Raw genomic sequence first — 27,086 nt, forward strand, 5'->3', positions numbered from 1 at the left:
TGAAGCAAAGGAACTTAAAGTTGAAAATGATACTAGGATCATTTAGTACAACTCTCTCTCTGAAGAAATGAGGAGCTACATTCAGACGTTTTGTGCTTTTCCCTCACAAATAAGAAATAGTGTTTTTTTTTTTTCTTCTCCTAACCAGAACTCAGGCTTTGTAGCCTACAGGATGGACCTTGAGATCTGATAGGCCTGGGTTCCCACTTGAACTTTTGGGCTTCTCCAAGCCTTGGCTTCTACAGGTACAGTAGGTGCCTTGATTGTGGTGACAATTTCACAAATGGATACACATGTTAAATGTAACACATTGTCTCACTTTAAATATCTGCTGTTTGTTTTAAATCGGTTATAGTTTAATAACATTAAACTTTTAAAAAACCTTATTTTCAGTTAAAAATGGCATCTTGATCTTAGCACATATCTTCTTTCCCTCCCAAGAGCCAACTATATGAGACCATTAAAGAGTTACAAACAATATAAACTCAGAATGTTGAAGAGCATATGGGAAAAGAGCCATCAGATGAAGATTTTGAACAAGTTTCTGGAAGATAAAAAACAGATGGTTGGGTGATAATTGGTAAAAGAGAGCTAAAGAAGCTGAAATTCTTTGGGAGGCCGAGGCGGGTGGATCACGAGGTTAAGAGATCGAGACCATCCTGGTCAACATGGTGAAACCCCGTCTCTACTAAAAATACAAAAAATTAGCTGGGCACGGTGGCGCGTGCCTGTAATCCCAGCTACTCAGGAGGCTGAGGCAGGAGAATTGCCTGAACCCAGGAGGCGGAGGTTGCAGTGAGCCAAGATCGCGCCATTGCACTCCAGCCTGGGTAACAAGAGCGAAACTCCGTCTCAAAAAAAAAAAAAAGAAGCTGAAATTTAGGGTAGTACTTCTTAAACATTTTTAAGTTTGAGCACACACATAATAGTAATATTTGTATGGCATACTAAGCTAAAGAAAGGTGACATCCTCTGAGAAGCTGAGGAGAATCAATGTATCAGCACACCAGCAACTGATTCACAACAAAATTCTGGCTTAGGAAACAGGTGCAGGAGGAATGTATCTTAAAGAATCCGAGAGAAACTAGGACTCAGAATCAAAAAGTTCTAGAGAGAACAAAACTGAGAGATTGAGGACTAAAATCAAGAGGATCATCCTATCTTTTCTCCAACCATTGTATAGAGAAGAAATCATGGATTCTTCTTCAAATGAACTGAATGGACCCCAAACAGAGAGCCAACCACCTTTGAGTGCCTGACACAGAGACATATTCTGGTCTTGGTGGTAAAAACATATTTCAACTTTCACAGCCTCTGTAGTAGCAACAGGAACAGTGGAAGCAGGCAGATCAACAGCAGCCAGAGAAATGAAGCCACCAAGCAACAATGTCAGTAGCAAAAGTCCAGTGACCATGAAGCAAGAAAGTTACTCAGTACCGCATGAGGAAAAGAAGGGCCACTTGAGGGAGGAGCTTAAAATCCTTGGGTTTTGAACAGTAGTCCCTCAGAGTCAAGAGCCACCACAGCTGTCCACAAGACTGATATAGTCATGGACAAGAGTTCAATTCTAAAACTAAGTTTGCATAAGTTCATTATACATTGCTTTAATAATACATGCATGGAGCAGATTCTCAAACCTCAAGAGAGGTCATTCTCATATAACAATAATAGTAGTAACTACCATTAATTGGCACTACGTTTCACATACTATGTATTTCAAATATATTTATTTAATATTGTGGAAAACGTACTAGACATAAGAAAAAAAAGAAATGCAGAATTCAAATGGTAATACTGCCATGTGCTAGTAATATGGCATTAGAAAAATTGCCTAAGCTCTTAGCATCTCCTCGTATTAAGGTAGAAATAGTAACACCTTGCTCAAAGGCAGATGTGAATAATTGAGCATCTTTCTACTGGTACCAAAGTGAGTAAGATCCTCATCTTTGGCAAGTTGTTCTAACTGGAAACAGGGTCCCTAGGCCCCCTGGGAACATACCCAAGTCTAATGAGGTATAAATGCTACTTTACAATAGATTCCATATAATCTATTTAACAAGACATTTAAAAACATTTCTATTTTGAGGTATAAAATAAAATTTAGGTGTTTATTCCATTCATTTATCGTGCTGGCAGTGTCCTAAGTGCTAGAGATGAGATCAGGAGGGGGTGAAGTGCTCTGACGCTGGTATGCACAGGGAGTACGGAGAAAGGCTGCCTAACCTGGGATCTAGGTCATCATTAAACACCAATACAGCCAGGCACCGTGTTACAGAATTTTCTTCCCATAGGAGCCCCACAAGGGAGGTATTATTAAACCAATTTTATACAAAAGAAAAATAAGTCATAGAGAAAGTATGTGACTTGTCCATTGTCACAGGCTAGTTGTAAAGTAGAATTTGAATCCTGCTCTTTCTTGCTCCAAACCCAAGTTGTTTCTACTACAGTATGCTGAAAAATTAATTTAGGTAAAAAGCTTGATTAACCAAAAAAGTAGAATGAGAGAGCAGGAGTAGTAATGTATTATCTCTTTTGTATAAAGATGACACTATTGATTAAATAGAAGTGGGTTTAGGCCAGGAGCAGTGGCTCACGCCTGTAATCGCAGCACTTTGGGAGTCCGAGGCGGGTGGATCATGAGGTTGAGAGATTGAGACCATCCTGGCCAACATGGTGAAACCCTGTCTCCACTAAAAATACTGGGCGTGGTGGCGCACGCCTGTAGTCCCAGCTACTCAGGAGGGTGAGGCAGGAGAATTGCTTGACCCCGGGAGGCGGAGGTTGCAGTAAGCCGAGGTGGCGCCACTGCACTCCAGCCTGGCGCCTCGTTCAGAAAAAAAAAAAAAAGAAGTGGGTTTAATCTCAAGCAAGCTTGTTTTTTATATTAACAAGGTATTCATTGTCATGTCCTTAAATATCATAAAATGCCTGTCATTTCTCTCTCCTTTGCCTGTTTCCTACTCTCTCTTTATACAAGCTGGCAAGGCTCTCAACCAACAAGGATTCTAGTAATGTTACATACACACAAATACTCCACACACTCCCTCACACACACACACACACACCACCCCCAAGTTCCTATAATTAATGAATAACACAAAAAGAAAACATTCTGTTCTTTTACTAAAAATATTCACATTCAAGACAAATACATTGTTTTTCTAGTTTGGTGAATCATAAGAGAGAAACAGATCAGCAAAAACAGAAAAAGTGGAACACTGGAGGAAAAAAAAATCTTGGTATGTAAGATGAATCTATTCCAGAAAACTTAGAGTTTTTCTTTGATAGTCTATTTACTTATTATCTCATTAAAACAATTTTCATCCCATATAATTAGAAATTTCATCAGATTAAAAAAAAAACTGCCCATAATGCATATGTTGTTTGAGTTAGACTTAGTAATTTATATTATCAGACATGACATTCAATAAAACCAGTTCTTTTCATTGGACAAAAAAATAGAGAAAATTAGAGGGATGAAAATATCTTCTGCCAGAATTATAGTAAATATTAATTTAATAAAATTATAAAAATGCCATAATGAAATTGATAGAAATGGCCAAATTTCCCTCAGTCAGGGTTGTACTAATTTATTATTCCACCAATAATAGTGCCTGCTACTCTAAATTTTCTCTAGTATGGCATACTAAATAACTTTTGGATTTTTGCCAGTCTTCATGAAAATGATATCTCAAGGTAGTTGGAGTAAGGCTGAAGAGTTTTTTATGCTTTAAGAACCATTCGGTATCTCCTTTTATGTGAACTGTGTTTTTTATATCTTTTGACAATTCTTCTATTCATCATTAGGCTTTTTTCTGTTCAATTTCTAGTTCTTAAATCTTACAGAAATTATCTCTTAATTAGCGCTAAAAATTGCAAATATATTTCTCCACCACTTCTTCTGGGTGATGGGCTTTTTGTTATGCAAAAGTTTGTGGCTAACTTTATGAATCTTTTATGATTTCTAGGTTTTAGGTACAATTAGAAACTCCTTGCCCACTCCAAAGTTATGAAGATTTCTCTCATATTTTCTTCTAGTATTTTTATGATTTCATTTATAAACATTTGATCCATTTGGAGTCCATCGTAATATAAAGTACAGATCCAACTCATATTTTTCCCAAGAAGACCACCCCATTGTCTCAACCACATTTAATAAATAATCCATCTTTTCTCCATTTTGAGATATGACTTTCATCATCTACCAAATCTCACAAGTGTTTGGGTCTACTTCTGTAATTTTTATTCTGGCCCTTTGGTTAATCTGTTTATTCATACACCAATGCCATTCTATTTTAATTACAGAGGTACTATCATATCTGGTAAGACTAATCACCTCTCATTTGTTCTTCTGTTAACCAAGCTTCCCTGGTTGTTTATTTTTACATATTAAATTTAAAATATTATCTTGTTTAAAAAACAAAACAGTGCTATTTGTTAGGGAATCACACTAAATTTACAAATTAATTGAAGTATTGGTATTTATTATGTTATTTGAGTCTTCCTATCCAAGAATTTGGTATCACTATTTGTTCAAATCTTCTTTTGTGACCTTCTATAGTAGAAGTGGTCAATCTTTTGGCTTCCCTAGGCCTCACTGGAGGAAGAAGAATTGTCTTAGGCCACATATAAAATACACTAAACACTAACGACAGTTGATGAGGTTAAAAAAAAAAAAAGCAAAAAAACTCATAATGTTAAGTTTACGAATTTGTTTTGGAACACATTTAAAGCTGTCCTGGGCCACATGCAGCCCATGGGCCACAGGTGGGACAAGCTCGTTCTACAGTGTTTTAAAGTTGCCTTCACAGTGACCTTGTAGGCAGGAGAATAGGGTCTGGAGGCAAGGAACTTAAGGTTGATTCGTGCTGACTTCCTAGAACTGAATCAAAAGGAAAACCCTACCTCTCCACAAAAGGATCAGAGAGTACTCCTTTTCCACTGCATGGCAGATGAAAAATGGAAAGTACTTCTCAGTGATCGCAGTCCACTCCTTCATTTACATAGGGTATAACCAAGTAAACAATGTTAAACCTCTAGAGGAAATTTAAACTCCAGAAAATTCTGTAACCAGTGCTCTTAAGCCACTTGTTCTAGTCTGCTCCCACTCTATGGAGAGTACTTTCGTTTCAGTAAATCTATGCTTTCATTGTTTCCTTTTTTCATTGCTTTGTTTGTGCATTTTGTCTAATTCTTTGTTCAAAACGCCAAGAAACTGGATGACTTGTAGTCGAGACCCTGCACTGGTAACACTTGCACCTTTCTTATTTAGTTAATTCCAATATATTTTTTTATTGTTAATTTAATGCCTTTTAAAAATCCACTATTTTGTAAATAACAAAAAATGTTTTGGGAAAGCTTTAAGTGTATTATCTTCTAGAAAGTAATTTCCCTCCCACCCCAAATTCTGATTAAATGTCTTAATTTTAAAATGTTACTAATAAAGCAGTGGGGAAAAAAACCAGGCATGATTCATGTGTGCTATATTTTTGTTAAAAATCATGTAATTGTAATATGTTGGTTTACATACAAGTGCATTTTACTTAACACACAGACACACACAGACACCTGTCACAAATAACTAGATGATTTATTCAGCTATTATTGCAAAATCTAAAATAATACATTTAGAATAGACCTATAAAAGCTTTGTAAGGAAAAGCTTAATTTCCATCCTTCCTTGCCAAAGTACTTTATATTTACTTTAAAGTACTTAACAAGCTGTAAGTTCAAGAACTCCAATGTCTTTTAGTTGTTTGTCTAAAGTGAAATGATCACCAGAAGGAAACAGAAGGACAGTGTGAAACCAGTGAAGGCAAGATTTGTTGCTTTAATACTAAGTCCAAACAGTCTCTTCAAAATAAAAATGTCAAAAAGCTCATAAGAAAAGTGCTTTGTCAGAAGCTCTTGGTCATCTAGAGGTCTCTAAAGACACACTAAATTATCTTGATAAAATGGGGATTTTCAGTCAAGATCTGGCCTGTTCAGGATGGTATGGCTATAGACTGAGGAATTTCAGTTCATATGAGTATGAGGGCTTATACTTATATTGTTAAAAGAGGGAACAAAAGAAAAAAAAAAAAGGAGCTGCAGAGAACACTGTTAGCTTTTCCAAGGGCATAAAGGAGATACTTAATTGCTTTCTTGGGTTCACACTCTATATAAAGTAACCAGATTCCTGATAGAGCAATAAGGACACAGAGGGCACTCCTTGATTTTGTTTTCAAAAAGGAAGATGTGGCTGGGGTCAGAAGTATCTAAAAATGCTTGGTAAGTATGGTTTGTAAAACATCCCTTAAGAGTGAAAATTCAACACATTTAATGAACAATTATGAACAACAAAGAAAGAGAGGGTTAGAAAAAGTGGGAGAACAAAAACATGTTAATGAGGGGCATCTGGGGAAATGGGATATCAGTGATGGTGGAAAATCTAAATCCAGGGATTGTCTACCAAAGGCAGGATACTAGCTCATTTTAATACTCTGTGATTGGCAAGAAGTGATTCAGCAAACACACAGAAATATTTGTTAGTTCCTAAGTATCATTACAGAATAGTTAATAATTATAAAGCATCAGAAACCTCAAAAATACATAAAAACTGATAATTGGTTAAATCATTTACAGTATAATGATATAAAAGAATACTATGTAATCATCAAAAATGGTCTAGGTGAAAAACAACAGCAAGGTAAAAACAGAATGTATATAATAATTTCATCTTTTAAAATTATATTTATTAAAAATATACAATAAAATATAAACAATAATGGCAACTGGAACTCCTATTTTATTTACCGTTATTTTTATTTCCTTCTTTATTTTTGAATGGTTTACAACAATGATATATATTTTGATATATTATTTTGAAAAAGAAGGAAAAATATCAAAAAAAGTTACCAGGTTTGAGTGTACCTTCTTGGCATCTAATATTTAAAATCAGCTCCTTCTAATTATGTCTCTTTTAATGTCATTTTACCTTTATGTCATTTTCTCCTTTTATCTTCATTTGCTAAGGTATAAACAAATGTTGAGATTTAAAAGAGAAAATAACAGATCTGCTGTTTCCCAAATAAAATCAGTTATATCCTTTAAATAACTTATGACAACTTCTTTGTAAGCAAATTGACAGGCAGTAGAAATAAACACACTTATTTTCTGCTATAATTTAAAAAGAAAGATGACTCATAGCAAAGAAGCTCATAGTATTACATAGTACACATATTTAATGGTTTTATTATTGCATTGGGAAGATCACCGGTCTAGAAGGTAGATGCCCACTAGCCATATGACTTTGAGCAGTCACTTACTCTGCTCCCTAGTTTCTTCATATGTACGATGACAAAATCATTCACCAAATGATTTGTAAAGGTTCTTTTTCGGCTCTTTAAATCAAAAATATTATGGCAGGCTTATTTAACTACAAGCTCCCCAATGTGTTTTTAGGGAAAGATTTTCTTTTTAAAATATATATCCACCTCTAAGATCAGTATGACCCATGAATGGGGTGTGGTAGGCTACAGTTGTTCATTTGGGAGGGATTAGAGCAGAGAGAAAAATGTACTAGTATAGTGACATTTCACATTAAGGTCATTTCAAAAGAGAAAAAGGGCACAATGATGTTGGCTACTCAACAAATAATCTGTCTGGTTTCTGTGGACTGACAAGTTAGAAATGCTTACTAATTTATTCATTCACTAAAGCTAATATTAAAAACGTAAATATGTCTTCCTGTAAAGTCAGATGTATTATACTTGAGGAGACATAAAAATGACAGCATTTAGAACCAGGCAACTTGTTTTGTACTTTATCACAGCAGAGATCCTTCAAGATAAAATTAGCTATTTATATAATCCTAAGGTTGTTTAAGTAAATTGGCAAAATCAGGAATGATTATTTTCCCTGGGCTAAACTTAACTGATCATTTTTAAACAATGTAAAAGTTTCAGGAAGCCAAGATATAAAAGATCAAAGAGTTACAGTCATGCCTCAGTATCTTTAGGGAACTGGTTCCAGAACCCTGCGGGTACCAAAATTAGAAGATATTCAAGTCCCTGATATAAAATGGTATAGTATCCACATATAACCTAGGCACATCCTCCCTTATACTTTAAATCATCCCTAGATTACTCATAATACCTCACACAATGTAAATATGTTATGCTATATTATTTAGGGCATGATAAAAAAAAAGTCTGTATATGTTCAGTAAAGACACATATTGATTTTCGATCTATGATTGGTTGAATCTGTGCACGTGGACCCTGCGGATACCGAGGGCCAGCTGTATTTTACTTTCTTTTATTCTGTACCCAAAGGCAATATTCCCTTTGCTACTGTATTTTTTTTTTTCTTTTAAGAATCTAAGGAGTTCAGAAATGCTCCTCATTTGTCTTGGGGGTGTTACCAAAATGCCAGGGGTTCAGTTTAGGTCCTGTTGCTTCCTACACAGAAAATCAATCACTGAAAGGAGGAGTATTGCCAGGGAAGAAGGCTTTAACTGGATGCTGCAGCCAAAGAAATGGGAAATTTGTATCCCTCTCCTTAATCTGCTAAAATCAGAGGCTTATATGGCAGGGGGAAAAAATGTAGCTATGTGTAGGAGAACAGGAATTAGGAAGGGGTAAGGAAGAGGAGTTGGTCAACAGGTAGCAAGTTTTTGGTTAGGGCAGCAGTCTCCAACCTTTTTGGCACCAGGGACCAGTTTTTGTGGAAGACAATTTTTCCACAGATGGAAAAAGGGGATGATTTCAAGATGAAGCTGTTCTACCTTAGATCATCAGGTATGAGATTCTCATAAGGAGCATGCTACGTAGATCACTCATGTGCACATCTCACAGTAGGGTTCTCACTTCTATGAGAATCTAATGCCACCACTGATCTGACAGGAGGTGGAGCTCAGGTGGGAATGCTCACTAGCCCTCTGCTCATCTGCTATGTGGCCGGATTCCTAACAGGCCACGGACGGATAGAAGTCTGCAGCCTAGAGTCCAGGTACCACTGGGTTAGGCAGCCGTGATGGGTGAGGGGTCTGGTATCCCATTGTCCAGATGCAATGATCTGGTAAGTTTCAGTTCCTTGATGCTATCTGGGAGGACTGATGGTTGGTTTCCTGAGAAAATAACTCATAAAACAAATTTAACTTTCTCAAGTTTTAACAATGGAAGAATCAATTTCTATGTTTATTCAAAGAAACCATTAATATCAGTTCTATGGGACAACTGGTCCTATTTCAGGATGCATAAGCATCTGCCTGTAACACACAGTCCAACTCTGTGGGAAACATCAGAAAACCACTTCGAAGAAAGAGTCTTCTTGAAACAGATTTTCATGAACAAAACAGCTCACTGCTCTCAGAAGTTTCCTCAGACTACCTGACTGCCTTCTGCTTGCTTTCATTCATACATTCATCCACCAAACATTTAACTTAGTACAATTATGTGCAGGTACCACACTGAGTGCTTGTGATATTATGGTGAACAAGTCAGAATCATTGCTCTTTTGGTATTTATATTCTAGTGGTAGGAGAAAAACAATAAAAAAGGATACAATTAAATGAGCTAGATTTCGGATATTGCAAGGAGATAGTAAATGTGACTAAGGAGAAAAGGGCTAATTTAGACTGGGGAGGGTGTCCCAGCTAAGACCCAAATAATAAGTCAGCTGTGAAAAAAACTGAGGGACAAAGCATTTCAGGCAGAGAACAAACTTGAGGTGTTTACAGAAAAGAAAGAAGTGTAACTGGAACGTGGTGAACAGGGAGAGAGTGGTAAGAGATAAGGTGAGAGAGGTAGGCAGGGTCTAGATTTCCTAGGGTCTCATGGGCCATGGTAGCAAGTTTGGAATTTTAATCTTATTTCACGTAACCTGGCTATTCTCAAAAGACTTGAATTTGCCTTTTGCTTTATCTCTTACCTTTAACCTTCTAAAGGTTAAAAGTAAAGGCTCTAAAGGCTCTCTGCTTTTGTACTTTCCCTAGTTTTCTGCCTTTGCTTTTAATTCACATAATTAGACTGTGCTTTGGCCTGAATCATGTGAGACTGTCAGTCAGTGCATTTGAGATCTATATCTATATCTGTATCTATATCTATATTTACATCTATATCTACATCTTGACCAGGTCTGGCTGCATAAATAGCAGGGCCCAATACAAAATGAAAATACAAGGCCTCATGTTAAATAACTATTAAGAATTTTTAGCAGGGCATGGTGGTATGCGCCTATATCCCAGCTACTTGGGAGGCTGAGGCGGGAGAATCGCTTGAACCCAGGAGGCAGAGGTTGCAATGAGCCGAGATCATGCCGTTGCACTCTAGCCTGGGTGACAGAATAAGACTCTATCTCAAAAAAGAAAAAAAAATAATAATAATTTCAAGATGCTGACAGTAGAGCATTAAACAAAGTACAGGGCTTATCTAAGTGAGGTAGGAGTCACTTGGAACCAAACTGAGGACTGGCTAAAAAGGTCCTGAAAAGCAGCAGCTTTCCATAAGGCAACAAACAGACCTCACCACCCCTTTTCATAGTAATGACCCTATGAATCAGAAGTTACCACACTCATCTAGAAATTTCTGCATAAAATGTCCCTTAATTTGCATATAATTAAAAGTGGGTATAACTATGAGTGCAGAACTGTCTCTAAGCTGCTATTCTGGGCACAGTGCCTATGGGATAGCCCACTCTGCAAGAAGCAGTATCTTTGCTGCTTACTGTACAATACCACTTCAATAAAAGTTGCTGTTTAACACCACTAGCTTGCCCTGGAATTCTTTTCTGGGCCAAGCCAAGAACTCTCCTGGGCTAAGCCCCAATTTGGGGGCTTGCATGTCCTACATCATAAGTGAGGGGCCCTTTTAAGAGCAGGGCCTGTGTGACTGCATAGGTCATATTCTCATGAAGCTGACCCTGATCTTCATAAATATTACTTGAATTAATAAATGCCTTCTACTGATAAATGATTTCTGTTTTCCTTTCACATTATCTATCAAGCATATAAACTTAATCAAGATCTTTTAAATGGAGTAGCTCCTCAAAAAGACGGCATAAAGGCCTCTGCCAGGAAATAAGAAAGTAGGATATCAAAACCGACTGAGGTGACTTCAGGGCATTATTGTGCACCAATTGGAAAACAATGATTACCCTGCCTGTTCTTAAGCAAACAAAATATATTTGTCCTTACTATATATTCAAATACATTACTCTTATTCTTTTAGATGCAAGTATTGTAATAAATAGCTACCAAATAAACAGTTGTTAGTACTGTTAAAATTATTGTTAGGTATTTCATATTGCTAAATGGATTCTGGAGCTTTATTAAGAAAACCACTAGAAAATACACTTCTGTGACTACCACCATATTAAGACTGAAGTTGCAATTTCCTTAACTTATATTATGCATTAAAAATACCAAAATTTAAAATAGTACATCTTTATAATCCATAGAAAGCCTAAAAATCAATAATCAGATAAGAAAACCTAATGTGAATATCAAAATGGTTTATATGAAAAATAACTTATTATACCTAATATATAAAATTGGACACTATTATAGCTAACCAGAGAGTTTACAAGGTTTAATTGTTTATCGCTGAATAATAATATTGCAAATTAAAGGTGTCAAGTCTGAAATGTCAGTCCAGCTCTTGATATTTCAAATGTGTAATCAACACCTCTACCTACAAAATATGGTTGGACTAACCCTCCCTGCCCGGAGGAGCTCTCATTCCATTCATGGTGGAACCTATTATTTAAGCATTAGTTATCATAACAATTTATGCATTATTACAAGCATACTCAGACTCACAAGAATTGCAGCCCAGGCTTATGCATTCATTTAAAGGTTTAGAGAAAAGTATATACATCTCAGCATCTCCTAGTGTTGTACTGCTACTGTATCTAGGCATATTGAAATACTTCCTAATACAAAAAAGAAAAGCTTCTGTGTTTTTATTGTTGTTTTGCTGTCATCCACTGCAAAGCTGCTTTCTACAAGATGCAATAAAAACAGTAAGTTGTAAGGAGTCAGAAAAAAATCCAGGCTTAAACACCAGCTCTGCCACTACCCAACTGATTAGGCTTGGACAAGTTAACTCATCATTCTAAGTCTGCTTGCCTTCTTCATGGGCTGAGCTTGGGAAAAGGGTATGGGAAAAGGCCTATGTGTCTTGAACCAAACTTCCTAACTGGCCTTTCCTCCTTCCTCCTACCCCTTCTAAAATGTCTGGAGCTGAAATTCCTAACTACACTTTTCTCTTTCCTTCTTCCTCACCAGTTTTGCCTTGCTGAGTTTTTGGATGGTAGTAGTGGCAGCATGCTCAATACCTAGCTTTGGGCTGACATACCAGGGAGGGATGAACTCACATGTCTGGGGCCAAGCTTTGAGCCACAGTAATCTGCTTACATATGGGGGGATGGAGCAAGTAAGTATAAACATTGACAATAAAGGAAGCCAGATTTCCTACTGCTGAACACACATATGCACATTTGCTTATACACACACATTCTCCAGGTTCTCTCTGCTGAAAAGGGCTATTAATGAACACTTCTAGTGCCCAGAGCTTGTTCCTATATATGACTTACCACTAAAGAAACCAAAATTCCTGGCAGAAATGGCTGATTCCAAGGCAGGTCAGGAAAATACAAGATAAGCATGGCACATGTTGTCATGCCAAAAAATAAGGAGGTGATCAAAGAATGATAAATGCATGTCAAAAGGGGGCTTCTATTGGCCAAGTCTAGGAAAATCTGAAATCAGAATTTAAAAATAATAGCAATAGGCTGGGAGCCATGACTCACACCTGCAATCTCAGCACGTTGGGAGGCTGAAGCGGGTGGATCACAAGGTCAGGAGTTCAAGACCAGCGTGACCAACATGGTGAAACCCTGTCTCTATTAAAAATACAAAAATTAGCCAGGAGTGGTGGCGCCTGCCTGTAATCCCAGGTACGGAGGAGGCTGAGGCAGGAGAATTGCTTGAACCCAGGAGGTGAAAGTTCAGTAAGCCGAGATCTTGCCACTGCACTGCAGCCTGAGCAACAGAGCAAGACTTCATCTCAAAAATTAAATGAATAAATAAATAATAATAGTAAATATTAACCCTTGATTAAAATAAGAACTCATGAGTCTATACTGATATAAACAAATAAACAAGAAATATAGGATATAGCAGGGAAAACTCTACCTTACAGTAAAATGCCAACTAATAAACCTAGAAGGATTGATAACGTTAGAAAATTATCATTTGGTATCCATCACAGTAATAACAGATTCAAACAAGAATCAGTGGATGCTAAATCTGGTAGAATGTATGATGAGAAATAGAATTTATAGTCTCAAAGCTTCTCCTTACAAGTCACAAACTTCTCCCCACAAAACATACATTGCCTATTAATTTATGAGTGTGACATATGTACTAATTCACCTTATAACAGAGAAACCTGGCAGATACAATCTTAAAGAAATAGAAGTTAACATCAGGAAGCCATGGACTAAATCAAGATCATGTGACACCTAAGAGGATTCACTGATTGAAGTATAGCATCCCTTCTATGATGTTCCTGTCAAGGGGTCACAAACATGAGGAAGCATCAGTCAAAACTATATTGGAACACTTAATCATGTAACCAACCCGTAGTCCTCAAAAATGTCAAAGTCATGAACGATAAGGCTGGGTGCGATGCCTCATACCTGTAATCCCAGCACTTTGGGAGACCAAGATCGCTTAAGGCCAGGAATCTGAAACCAGCCTGAGCAACCCAGCAAGATCTTGTCTCTTCAATATATATATTACATTATATATATATATATGAAAAACAAGATTGGCAACTATTCCAGATTGAAAAAGACTGAAGAAGCTTGATAAATAAGAACGCTAATCCTGGATTAGATCCTAGATCTAAATTGGAAATGATTGGGATAAATAGGGTAATTTAAGTAGAGTCCATAAATAACATGGTGTAAAGAACTTAGTGTATATCCCCCAGAATCCATACGTTGATGCCCTAACCCCCAATGTAGCTGTATTTGGATTAGGAAGTAATTATAGTTGAATGAGGTCATCAGGGTGGGAACCTGATCTCATGGGATTGGTGTCATTACAAGATATATCAGAGCTAATTTACTTCAATCTATGTAAGGACACAGCAAGATGGCAGATGTCTGCAAACCAGGGAGACCCCTCACCAGGAAGTGACCAAGTGATACCTTGGTCTTGAACTTTCCAGCCTTTAGAACGGTGAGAAATAAATACTTCTGTTGTTTAAGCAACTGGTCTGCGATATTTTGCTATTGGTAGTCCAAGCTGACAATATAAGGTAATACTGGATAAATATTAACTTGTTGATTTTGATGCCTGCTTTGTGGTTTGGAAAGAGTGTCTTCATAATAATAAATAAGTAAGTATACAGTTCTGAAACATCAAGTCTAAAATCCATTCTCAAATGGTGTAGAAATGATAAAGATTGAAGAATCTTTATCATTCTCTAATGTTGAAGGGTATACAAGAAATTTGAGTACTATTATGTTGTAGAAATATGTAATAAACATATGTTTAATATCTTTGTTAATTGGACATTGAACTAAATGATGTTCTATGCATTTCATTCACAATATAAGTAAAAAAACCAAAATATTTTACTTGTCATACAAAAGTATTTCATAAACATGAACTGTCATTTCACATTATCATCTTAAGATCAGATATGATGCATATTTTCTTTTAATAAAGTAGAAAGCTACAAAGACCAACACCATTTCATTGCTATCAATATTACTGTACACAAGAGTTTCCTTTTGCAGTTATTATACAAAAAATAAAATACTAGAGTCTAAGACAAAGACTGTATTACTGATATATATTCATACTGCTACAAGGAAGGAGTGCCTGGAGAAAAACAATGGTGAGAGGAAATGTATTGTTGGTGTCAGGGATTTCAGTCTATGCTGTAAGAAAATTAAACTATGAGAAATCTCATCCTAGAAGAGCTGAGAATCTTGTACAAGAACCAAGATGCAGGCAGATGAAAAGGATTTTCAAATATTGTGGTAACACAATATGAATAAATCTGTAGAATCATGGAGACCTAAAATTTTTGAGACAGTATGCCAGTGTAAAGAAAGAAGTCAGAAGGTATTTAGATTTTATTGGTTCTGCAGTTTTCCGGCCCTGTGACCTCAAGTTAACCAATTACTCACTCAAGGTGACCATCATCACTCACGTGGACTATTGCAATGCTTCCTAACTGTTCTACTTCCATTCTTCCACTACCTTTAATCCATTCTCCACAAAGTAACCAATACCTTTTTAAAAATGTGAGTCAGATTATATCACTTATATACGTCAAACATTCCAGTAGCTTCCTTTTACTTTTAGAATAAAATCCAAACCCTTGGACTTGGCTTAAAAGGCTCTGTATTATCAGGTCTTTGTTACCTGTTCTGACCCCATTTCCTACCACTTTTCACTGTGTTAGGAACACACTGGCCTCCTTTCTGTTATTCAGTCATTTCTAGCTCTTTCCTTCCCTTGGGCCTTTGCTTGGCCTGGAATTGTCATCAAACAGTAGTTCCTTATCATCGTTCAGGTCTGAACTCAAATGTCACCTCTTCAGAAGGGCCTTACTTTACTACCCCTTCTCAACACTCTCAATGACATTATGTTATTTCATTGTCTTCACTGCACAGATTGTTATCTGAAATTCCCTTATTTAGGTAACTGTTACTTGATTATCTTCTGAGTCCTTCAGTAGAAAGGTCACTCCATCACATAAGTGATCTTCCAACTTGTTCTGTGCTATAGAGCCAGCAGGTCTATTAATGTCAGGCCTACAGCTGAGGGTGCAATAAATAAATAAAATGTTAAATGACTTAAAGTTTCTCAGGCCTCCAACTTCCTCATCCACATGGTGGGGATAATTATATCTGCTCTGGCCATTAGAAATGGCTAGATAGCAAGTAGAAATACAGCCTAACTAAATTCTTACTATGCCTCGGGCATCATGAAAGTTACGTTATATGAATATTCTCACTTACTGTTATGATTTCCATGTCACAAGTAAGGACACCAGGTCTTAGAGAGGCCAAGTAACTGGCCTACGAGTCCTGGGCCATAGTGAGGAGTCGGGTAAAAATCCAGAACCTTCTAACCTCAGAAGCTGAGCTCTTAACTGCTATAGTATAGTTTCTAGAAAGATGCTTCCTTCTATGACAGTAAACTCCGCTACGCTGTTTGCTCCCCTCCAGCTTGTCCTGTGGGACAACTCAAGAAAGCTATTACATGGCCCCACGTAGTTCTTTTCTCTCAGTCTTTCCTTTCCTCATATCTTGGTCACTCTCTCCCGAACAAACTTCAGCTTGACAGCCTTCCTCCCGCTCCAGCTGCGGGGATTTCCACTGGGCAAGTCGTAAAGGGGCATCAGAGCAGGGGAAGCCGACTGTCCACGGGCTGAGGAAATGCAGGTGTCGTGGGTGTCCAAGAGGTCTGCGGTTAACTCAGCAAGGCTTCCTGAGAGAGGCGATGATCCCTGAACCAAGTCGAGGGTAGTAAGCACAAGAGCCAGCGGCCAGGGGACCCCAGGAGAAAAGACCGCGGGAGAACGCCGCCAGGGCTGCTGGGTCGAGACAAAGGCTGGTGGAGTTTAAAAAGATCACAGGCACAACCCCAAGTGATGGCAAGCTTGCACGCGGACGAGCAAAACGCGTTTTCTTAAACGTTGGAGAAGCCCTGGCGGGAAGCGAGAGGAACAGTCACAAAGCAAAACGCAAACTTACCCGTAAGCTAGCAACCCGGCCTCCGTAGCCCGACTATAGGCGCTGCCACCTGAGGAGCCTGGTAGCCAAAGCAGCGGCAGGCTCAACCCAGATCTCGCGATACATATTAAGCCTCGCGAGATTTGACTGCTCGTCCGTGAGAGGCGGGTGGGTGTTCGTTCTGGGTGTTATGGGTGGGGTCTGGCATACGGCATGGAGGCGTCTCTTTTTCTGTGGCTGGCACTCGTTTCACCGTGGGTCTACAGCGCGGCCTGCAGAGAGGGCAGAGCCGTTTCTTAGGCCAGAGTGGAATGGGATAGGAGGTGCCGAGAGAGGACTGAGGCTGCTGGGGACATGGAAGCGCTGCAACCTTGGAGCCAGGGATCCGGCAGTGCAGCCGTCGCGGCGGCCTAAGAGCTCGAACCCTTTCAGGCGCGCACAGGAGGAGGAATGGCGGCGGCGGAACAAGACGGCCCTCACTTACGTGGCCGCGGTCGCCGTGGGCATGCTGGGGGTGTCCTACGCCGCCGTACCCCTTTATCGGCTCTACTGCCAGGTAGGGTCGGCGTTGCCCGCGTAGTGGCGCGGCGCGAGAGGTTGGGTTGCAGGACAAATCCCGGGACATCCCTCGCTCTGCGAGTTGTTGGTGGAAGAGGTTTCCCATATTATCTACCTAAAAGGAGAGAAGTTCAAAACAGCCACTTACCCAAAGCAACCAAAGATATTGGTGGCAAAACTGCAAGTAGCACGGAATTCTTCTCAGTGATTGTGCTTATTCCACGCTGCAGAGTGCAACTGCCTGATGTATGAGCTGCATCTCACCAAAAAAGTTCGCAGCCTTAACTTCCTGCGCACACACGCTTTTAAAATGTGTATTATTCATACATTCACTCTGCAGACCACATGTGATTTTCCAGAGGGTATAACTCTGGAAATTGGAGCATTAATTGGTCCTTTGAGGAGCTCTCGCCCTGCCCCTCTTAATATGTAACTGTAATGTACTTAACCTGGACTCTGTTAAGTACATTGCAGCGGTTCTGGGAGTTTGGCGCCCAAGACCGGCAGCATCAGCATCACCTGGGAACCTGTTAAAAGTGCAAATTCTAGGGCCCTACTCCAGGACTGAGTCAGAAACACGGGGGGCGGGACCAGCAATCTATATTTTAGTAAGTCCTATATAGTTGATTTTGAGGCCAAGTTTTGAGAACCACTGGCAAGGTCAAGTTTCATGTATTTCATAGATTTCTCCTTTGTTCTTAGTAATTTGCAGCTTTGGCTGGGCATTAGGATCACCTGTGGAGCTTAACGTTAAATACACGTTCCAGGGATCCCCTTCCCCAGAGATTCTGGTTAGGAAGCCTAGGATAGGGACAAGAATTTCGGTTTAAAAATCATTCCACAAGAGCTACACATTGCGTTCATTCAATGTGTTTAAAATAGTGGCTCCTAAAATTCGCTGTACAGCAGCATTGGGAATCACCTGGAGAGCTGCTAAAAATCCACACACATTATTCATTTTATCACAATACCAGAGTGGGAACCAGGCATCAGTAATTGTCAAGTAGGTTTTAGGTGATTCCAATGTGCAGGAAAGTTTTTTAACACCATGACTGGTATTCTTAGCTGGAGTTCATTCTTATTTTGTGTGTGTGTGTGCGTGTATTTAAGTTTGTAGAGGCGAGGTCTCCCTATGTTGCTTAGGCTGGGCTCAAGCAATCCTCCTGCCTTGGCTGGGACTGCAGGCCTGAGCCACCATGCCCAGGCTGGGAAGATCAATTTACCTTTCTTTCAGATGATGAAGCAGCAGAAGACAAAAGTACTTTTCTTTTCTGGCATAGTCTCTAATGCCAGCATTTATGTGGAAATTGCAATAGTTGATTTCTGAGGATGAGTATAGAATGTGAATTTACTTATCATTAGAGGCCAAGCCCAAGCATGAATTATAAAACTACCAATTAGTTAAGTCATGAGCATAACTGAACCAAATCAGCAAATCTGGATCCTTCTCAAACCACTGGCAGCTGGAGGAGTGATTTTTGTTCCTTAGGGAACATTTAGCGATGTCTGAAGACATTTTTGGTTGCCACAACATGGAGGGTGGGGGGTATAGGGTGCTACTGGCATCTAATAGGTAGAGGCTAGGAATGCTACTAAATAACCAACAAGGCACTGCCCCACCCCCAAATAAATTATTCAGCTCAAAATGTACATAGTGCCAAAATTGAGAAACCCTGTCCCAAACTGAAATAACTGATAATATTGTATGTGAAATGTGTCCATGTGCAATTATAGGTGAGGAAGGCAAATGTAATTTGTAGTCTGTTAAATTCTTAGAGCTAGTTAGTAGTACAACTAGATTAGAGACCAGGACATCTTTTTAGTTCTCTTTTCTAGTCTTCTTATCTATTTTACTTTCTCTAGGCATTGAACTTAGAAATTGGAAGAACTCATATTCAAAGAATATATCAGGGAATCTTTATTAAGGGAGGACACTTAAACATATTTTTATTCAAGTGACTTAAATTCTTCAGGAAAAGGAGTTACATCTTAAACATTATAGCACGCAGGCAGAAGGATATGCAAGGATAAAGCTTTGCCCTCTGATGCATCTTTTAGAGATACAATATAATTCAGTAATGTTGCATGGCAGTTGAATGAAGTTAGTTGCCTTGTGTAACAAACAGAAGATGCTAACACTGTATCTTGCTGGGAGTCATCCCCTAGCCTCAAATTTGCTTTTTTTTTTTTTTCCCCCTAGCATAGTAACAGGCAAATTATCTGGAAATCAGAATTCTGGCAACCTCAAGTATCAGAAGAAAGATGACCTTGGACGTAAGGGCTTTTTCTTTAAAAGTACCTGATGACAAGGAAATAACTATCATGAATAAATGAAATGTCAGACACAAATATTCTTGATGCCCCATGATTATTTGATTCTGTGGCCATAGGGATTAGGTGCTCTGATGAGTGATTTATATAAAAGCTCTACTATACAGAGAAAGATCCAAAAATATAACCAACATGGGAAAATACTTACGATGCAGAATATATTAATAGAAGTGAAGCTACAATCTAATTTGGATTATGAAAGCTGTGATATGGAAAAGGACCAGTCAAGAATATGGAAAAATGGAATTATTTAAGTATTTTCAACGAAATTGAAGTCATGGGTAAATTTTATTTCTAATAATGACTAATAGTTAATATACTAGCAATAAAGGGAATTTTTTTTTTTTTAATAAATGGCTTAGCTGAAAATTGTGAGTTCTATTGTAAGTGATAATAGTTCCCTTATCTAGTGAATCACAATACCAGAGTGGGAACCAGGCATCAGTAATTGTTAAGTATGCTTTAGGTGATTCCAATGTGCAGGAAAGTTTTTTAACACCATGACTGGTATTCTTAGCTGTAGTTCATTCTTATTATGTGTGTGTGTGCACGTGTATTTATTTGAGTTTGTAGACTCGAGGTCTCCCTATGTTGCTTAGGCTGGGCTCAAGCTTTTCCCAAATGACTCATTTGTGACCATGCCAGGTAACCAAGGGATTACTGAAAAATAGGAATGACTTTAACAAATACAGGCTCATGACATCCCAAAAGTGGTCAGAATCTTGCCATGGTTACACAAATGGTTAGTATGTAAACTTGGCTCCAAATGAATTATTAATACTAAATTGTTTTTAAACTTTTTATCAAATAAATAGATCATCAACACCTAAAAGTATTAACATGTTTGGTATCTTTTTCTAGACTACTGGACTTGGAGGATCAGTAGTTGCAGGTCATGCATCAGACCAGATTGAAAACATGGTGCCTGTTAAGGATCGAATCATTAAAGTTACCTTTAATGCAGATGTGCATGCAAGTCTCCAGTGGAACTTTAGACCTCAGCAAACAGAAATATTTGTAAGTGACTAACCAGTCATTAAAAGATTACTTTATTAATGTAAATTCCTTTTTTTCTTCACATAAACTGTCAGAGGACTGCTTTTAACAATGCAGTTCTAATAAAACATGGCATTTTCCCTTGTTCCAAACTGACTTTTACTATCATGTAACTTAAAAGTTAACATATAAATTGTTACATTACGTGTAAGGCACTATCAAAAAGTAGTCTGTGGGAATAAAAAAATTGATAGTAATGGAACCTGTCAGTATTTTGAAATAAAGTTTAGGTGAGTGAAACAGTTGGGAGTAGCAGTAGCTGTCAGGCCATACAGCTTCCTGACTTCCTTTGGCATAGAAGACATGGGAAAATCATTGGTTACAATGAGTAGTTTACTGATTTATATAAAAGGCATCCCTGTCCTTCGAAAAGAAAAATAAATTGAGGGCCTTTGAAGTAATCGATAGTAAATAGTTATACTCCAGTGAGACTAAGTGAGACTGTCCTAAAAGCTTTCCTAAAATTTTAACCAACTGTAATCTTGGGAAGATTTTAACTGATACCTTATTAACTGACGATTAGCCAGTGGAGTTAATTTCAACTCATAATGGAAAAGCCTTATAAATATTAGTGCTTTCCCAGTTTAGTAAACATGACAATCTCTTTAATAATTAAAGATTTTATAGGTTATGATTATGAATATTATCCAATTACATGGTGGTATACAAGGTATTAGTGGCTGAATTGGTACAAGTGACAGAATATCCTTTGGAAATTTTAAGCTTTGCTATCTTCTTATTTTCTCCAAATAAAGTATTAACACTTGTTTGGCATAATAAAGGTTATAGTCAGTCAGTTTTATTATGGTTTTAAGGTAAGTTTAATGTTGATTTTTTTAAAATCTAGTCAATCGTGACTTTCAGGTATAAGTGTTACAGAAAGGTTGGGCTTGGGCTGTGATATGATTGGGTTGGACACATTTTAAATAATGTAATTTGCAGATTATTCCTTGAAGACTTCAAATATATAAGAGGACAATTCATAACTATAGATATTAGAACATTGGTTCTTCATTGACATATGCAAGTAAGTTTTAAAGTCAGATATGTTTGTGGGTAATACTCAGTTTATTTTGCTGAACCCTGCATCAGATTAGGTATTATGGTCTGATAAATGGGCAAAATAATTAGACTAATCTAGCAGGAAAAAGAGGGACTGTGTGAGATTTAAAGTATTGATAATTTATATCCTTTAAAACAGGTGGTTCCAGGAGAGACTGCACTGGCATTTTACAAAGCTAAGAATCCTACTGACAAACCAGTAATTGGAATTTCTACATACAATGTTGTTCCATTTGAAGCTGGACAGTATTTCAATAAAATACAGGTACAACAAAATGTAAACTTTACAAAATATGATAAAGGTACATGAAACTTAGTGTTTTAGTAGATCTTGTGGTTTCTGAAAACTAATTTCTTCTAAACATCAAGCTATTTTTCTTCATTATCTATACTTGCTATGCAGAGATTGAGAACCAAACCAAATGGATATCTGCTTCTAAGATTAGAATTTGTTTTTGATCCTTAAAGCAGAACTCATTGAGATGAAAAGATGCTCTTATTTTATCACAGAACTCTGTATTTAACAGTATGCTTATTAAAGTCAAGAAGTGTACTGGAATGATAAGTGAACTCTATTAGTTTCTGTTATGTAATATGAGAATAGAAATGTTATTAAACAAAATCTTCTTATAACTTCTAGTGCTTCTGTTTTGAAGAACAAAGGCTTAATCCCCAAGAGGAAGTAGATATGCCAGTGTTTTTCTACATTGATCCTGAATTTGCCGAAGATCCAAGAATGATTAAGGTTGATGTTATCACTCTTTCTTACACTTTTTTTGAAGCAAAAGAAGGGTACCAGTTGCCAGTTCCGGGATATAATTGAAGTCAGCAACTAAGTCTTCCTTCAAAGTTGTGGTTTTTGGGAAAATAATGTATCCTGTCTTCTCAGAGGAGAAATATTGTACAATAATTTGAAGCCTTATATTTTAAATAGCTATTTTTTTCTCAACTAATTTATTTCACTTAAAATTGAGAGAACAGGTTTAGCTTTTATCATAAGAAACCCACATGTCTAGCTAGAATGTATGACTGACTATTCAATCCCATACTGAAGAATTTGAAAGTGTTAAAACAAACCGCTTTGTTTTTTAAATATGGAGGCATGGACTTAATGGTTCGGCTTAAGTCCATGCCTTAATGGTTCCCTTCTAGATTATTAACTCTTCATAATTATAGCAATGAATCTGAGAAGGTTTTCAAAAATATATGCTCAGGGTTATTTGTTTCAAGTCATAGGCCAGTACTTCTGACCATGTTTATTATTATGTCTAAAAGAGTTGGTTGCTATTTTGAACAGTCAATATTTTAAAAGCTCAAAGTAGGAGTCACTAAGCCCTAACAGCTTGTCCAAAGATTTAAATTCTTATTTCAAATTTGACTTTTTGTCCTTTAAGATCTAGGGCTATTTTATATTCAGAATTCTGAATAATTACTTTGAAATTGTCCTATCATGAAATTGAAATAAAGTAAGTATATTTACTAGGCTGCTAGCTTTTACCATCATTATTACAAGTCCATGAATGTTAAAATGTACAGGTGGGATTGTGATGTACTGACATCAGAAGTTCTTCCGGGAACAAACTTTGTAAAAAAAAAAAAAATGTATTAAATTATTTTATTTTTCATCAAATGTAATACTTATTCTGAATATTTTCCAGTTGTCTGTGTTCCAAATAGAAATGTTAAGTTATAGTAAAAAGAGAGAAAAGACTATTTAGCATTACAAAGAATCAAAAAGCCCATCCATTGCAGAGTCTAGTGACCTGTTCAGGACACCTAAAATATAATTAAATGACAATCATCAAGGCTTTAACAATTTATAATTCTAAACCAGAGGATTATTTATAAAGAAGTGCAAATTGACTTTTACATTCAACTTTAGTTAAATGAAGGCACTCAGTATTTATGCTTCCAGAATAATACATTCAGTTTCTCACATTTTATGCTTTCATCTATTCAGAATTATTTTATAGTAAGATAATCTCTTATCCACAGCTGTGTGATGATTTGTAAATGTAGGAAGGCCTGTGAAACATATGACACTGCAGTTAAATTGGTTGCCTAAGGACTAAGTAATTTTTTTTCTGCTAAAGTTTTAAGTTGAGTATTTGTTCCAAACAAGTTCTGTTGAAATCTCACGCTGTTGTCAGGAATCACTGTTATCCTGGAACTGTTAGTCTTCTGTTTAAGCTTCATTATAGCAGAAATGTTCCACCATGGCTCTGACATGTTGGTAGGTAGGTATTGTCCAGGCCTCAAAGCTGCACAGTCTACTCTTTAGAGAGTTGGCATCTTTGATGTGGCTAGTGAGGTGATCGTCCTCTTTCTTCTAGAATAGAGAAGAAAATGTCCAGTATTCATCCTGTCCTTCTCTATCCCCATTTCTTGATAACTCTTGTACTTGTCTCTAGCGGGAGGCTGGAGAGCCACAGTCTAGCAGAAAAAAGGTAAGAATGTACTTCTTCCACAGGGGAGGGATAAGAGGAATAAATAAGTTTAATAGTTCATTGGTGACCGTTAAATAGTAAATACATGGGATCAGTAGTGCTGAAAATAGGAAAAACTCAAGACCTATTTGGAGGAGTAATAGTAAATGGGTCTACTGGTACCAGTTAACAAATATTAATGGCACATGAAAGACAAGTGCCTGACTTGTTCATCTATTTTTGTTAGCACTAATATTTCTATACCATAAAGTAACTAATGCATTCCCAAGCCTTATTATTTACAGATGACAGAAGCACAAAGAATGAATTTCATTAGTGAATAATGGCTCCCCATAATTTGAGTGATTCAGGGGAACTCATATTTCAAAGTGTCAGACTCAGATGGCCTTTACAAAATATAAATACTAAACATGTAAAGTGAAAATTATACTGAAATTATTTGTAATATGGAATTAAGCTGTGTAAGTTGAAGTTTTTACCTCAGTCAACATGATTCTGAGCTCCTTTGTGCTGGTGAGCGTCAATTTCTTCATAAATAGCTCTGAAACAAAGCCATCACAGCAAAAGGATTATATATCCATTTCAAAGTGCAATTTTGGTTTTTAATTGCCAGTACCATAATTAAAAATTGAGCTGTTTTGGAGTTCAGGCTACATATGAGTAAAAACAATCTCTGCCCTGAATTGTATATTCTAGTTTTCTTAAATTGTAATGTTACACTTCCCTTATTTTTTATTTATTTATTTATTTTTTGAGACAGAGTCTCACTCTTGTTGTCCAGGCTGGAGTACAATGGTGCTTTCTTGTCTCACTGCAACCTCTGCCTCCCAGGTTCAAATGATTCTCCTGCCTTAGCCTCCCAATTAGCTGGGATTACAGGCACATGCCACCATGCCCAGCTAATTTTTTTGTATTTTAAGTAGAGACGAGGTTTCACTATATTGGCCAGTCTGGTCTCGAACCCCTGACCTCAGGTGATCCACCCACCTTGGAGGGCCAGGATTACAGGTGTGAGCCATTGCGCCTGGCCTTAATATTGCAATTCCTGTGCCTTTTTTTTTTTTTAAGTTTTAAGATGGAGTTTTGCGCTTGTTGCCTAGGCTAGAGTGCAGTGGTGCAATCTGGGCTCACTGCCATCTCTGCCTCCTAGGTTCAAGCAGTTCTGCTTCAGCCTACTGAATAGCTGGAATTACAGGCATGTGCCACCATGCCCAGCTAATTTTGTATTTTTAGTAGAGAAGGGTTTTTTTTCATGTTGGTCAGGCTGGTCTTGAACTCCTGACCTCAGGTGATCTGCCTGCCTCGGTCTCGCAAAGTGCTGGGGTTACAAGGGTGAACCACCACTCCCAGCCTCCTATGCCAATTAAAAGTATGTATTTTATAGAACCAATTCATTTTTTCTTGTGATTTAAATGAAAAATATGGCTCAAATTTGGAGTTTACATTTTTACTTAAAAAACTCTTCAATTTCTTCTGGTTTCAAACATTAAAAAAAAATTACGCCAAGTACAGTGGCTCACACCTATAATTCCAGCACTCTGGGAGGCTGAGGTGGGTGGATTGCTTGAGTCCAGGCTGAGGTGGGAGGATCACTTGAGCCTAGGAGGCGGAGATTGCAGTGAGCTGAGACCGTGCCACTGCACTCTAGCCTGAGCTACAGAATGACACTCTTGTCTAAAATAATAATAATAATAATAATAATCTTCCAGCTTATTTAACTTATGTGATTAAAATACAGGCGCCTCAAGCCACCTATAGCTCATCACTCTCATTTCTGTGCTTTTCTTTATATTGTATTTTTTTTTTATGACATCCTTCATTCTTTTTTTGAACTCTGTCACCCAGGCTGGAATGCAGTGGTGCAGTCATGGCTACTGCAGCTTCAGCCTCCTAGGTTCAAATGATCCTCCCACTTCAGCCTCTTAAAATATTGGGATTAGAGGCATGAGCCACCATGCCTGACTCATTCAATTCTTTTTATGTATCTTACATATATCTGTAGCTGGAAAATATCTATACCTGAAACCACAACATTCATATACACAATATAGCAAAATATGGCTGAGGAAAAGCCTCAAAAATCACAGCACTATGAAACCATAATCACCAAGTTCATAAGGCCCCAGAATGGTCCTACAATTTTAATGTTTCCTTAAAAAGTCTGGTCTCTTATCTCCCTCAAAACGATGTCAGCCTTCTTCATTCTCCTCATACCTCTGACTTCTCTGGTAGAAACCTCATTCTTAATACATTAAATGTCTTGATATGAAAACTTCCTCATCTTCCCATCACTAAATCTTTAAGTTTCTTCATTTGTATTGTCCTTTATTTCTGTGATCCTATCTACTCCAGGCTTCTTAAGCACTTCACCCATTCAGTTATTCTCCCCTTCCTGAGTCTTCAGCCTCTCCTTCTGTGGCAGGTCCTATTCCTCGACTTTCACAGATTCTCCAACATCTCCCATATCTTCTATTTTATACAAAGTATGATCTTTAATTCTACCTCTACTTGTAGCAAATGCCTTGGTATCCTCTAGCTACCAACCCCTTTTTCTTTTTCTTTTCTTTTTTTCTTTTTTTTGAGACGGAGTTTTGCTCTTGTTGCCCAAGCTGGAGTGCAACAGTGTGATCCCAGCTCACTGCAACTTGCACCTCCTGGGTTCAAGCAATTCTCCTGTCTGCCTCCCGAGTAGCTGGAATTACAGGCACCATTTTTGGTAGAGACAGGGTTTCTCCATGCTGACCAGACTGGTCTCGAACTCCTGACCTCAGGCACTCTGCCCGCCTCAGCCTCCCAAAGTGCTGGGATTACAGGTGTGAGCCACTGTGCCCAACCCCAAACCTGATTTTATCATTGTTTCACATTTAAGTTCGTATCTGCACTTAACTG

General features: G+C 37.7%; 3 protein-coding genes across 17 annotated transcripts in view; 1 reads left to right on the plus strand and 2 right to left on the minus strand.

Moving 5' to 3' along the window:
- Positions 1-16,836, minus strand: part of STXBP4 (syntaxin binding protein 4) — a 259,468-nt gene extending 242,632 nt beyond the window's left edge. For 4 of the 5 annotated variants that reach the window (XR_013535859.1, XM_035301150.3, XM_008997349.5 and 1 more), the window contains exon 1: positions 16,765-16,836. The gene's annotated coding sequence lies outside the window, so the exon portion shown is untranslated. Of the gene's footprint in view, positions 1-16,026 lie in introns of all 5 variants that reach the window. The other variant, XM_008997350.5, reaches the window with a different exon arrangement.
- Positions 16,837-16,930: 94 nt separating this feature from the next.
- On the plus strand, positions 16,931-23,380 carry COX11 (cytochrome c oxidase copper chaperone COX11). The gene is made up of 4 exons (XM_002748409.7): positions 16,931-17,299; positions 20,494-20,649; positions 21,890-22,015; positions 22,391-23,380. The coding sequence occupies exons 1-4, from the start codon at positions 16,934-16,936 to the stop codon at positions 22,571-22,573; spliced, it is 831 nt and encodes a 276-aa protein (XP_002748455.3). The 5' UTR covers positions 16,931-16,933; the 3' UTR covers positions 22,574-23,380.
- The window catches only part of TOM1L1 (target of myb1 like 1 membrane trafficking protein), a 57,461-nt gene continuing 53,726 nt past the window's right edge, over positions 23,352-27,086 (minus strand). For 6 of the 11 annotated variants that reach the window (XM_008997346.6, XM_078374134.1, XM_008997342.6 and 3 more), the window contains 2 exons: positions 24,677-24,738; positions 23,352-24,183 (listed from right to left, as the gene is read on the minus strand). In XM_008997346.6, the coding sequence (XP_008995594.2) occupies positions 24,028-24,183; positions 24,677-24,738 (218 nt within the window). In that variant the 3' untranslated portion in view covers positions 23,352-24,027. The remainder of the gene's footprint in view (positions 24,184-24,676; positions 24,739-27,086) is intronic. The other 5 variants (XM_078374131.1, XM_078374133.1, XM_008997343.6 and 2 more) reach the window with 1 other exon arrangement.

The sequence above is a fragment of the Callithrix jacchus genome, chromosome 5 (genome assembly GCF_049354715.1).
Source record: "Callithrix jacchus isolate 240 chromosome 5, calJac240_pri, whole genome shotgun sequence".
Lineage (NCBI taxonomy): Eukaryota > Metazoa > Chordata > Mammalia > Primates > Cebidae > Callithrix > Callithrix jacchus.

Bases quoted from the DNA above. Each gene is read 5' to 3' on its own strand.
- COX11 (XM_002748409.7), top strand. From the start codon at position 16,934: ATGGGTGGGGTCTGGCATACGGCATGGAGGCGTCTCTTTTTCTGTGGC. The intron at 17,300-20,493 runs GTAGGGTCGGCG...ATCTTTTTCTAG, and splicing joins TTTATCGGCTCTACTGCCAG to ACTACTGGACTTGGAGGATC. The intron at 22,016-22,390 runs GTACAACAAAAT...TATAACTTCTAG, and splicing joins AGTATTTCAATAAAATACAG to TGCTTCTGTTTTGAAGAACA.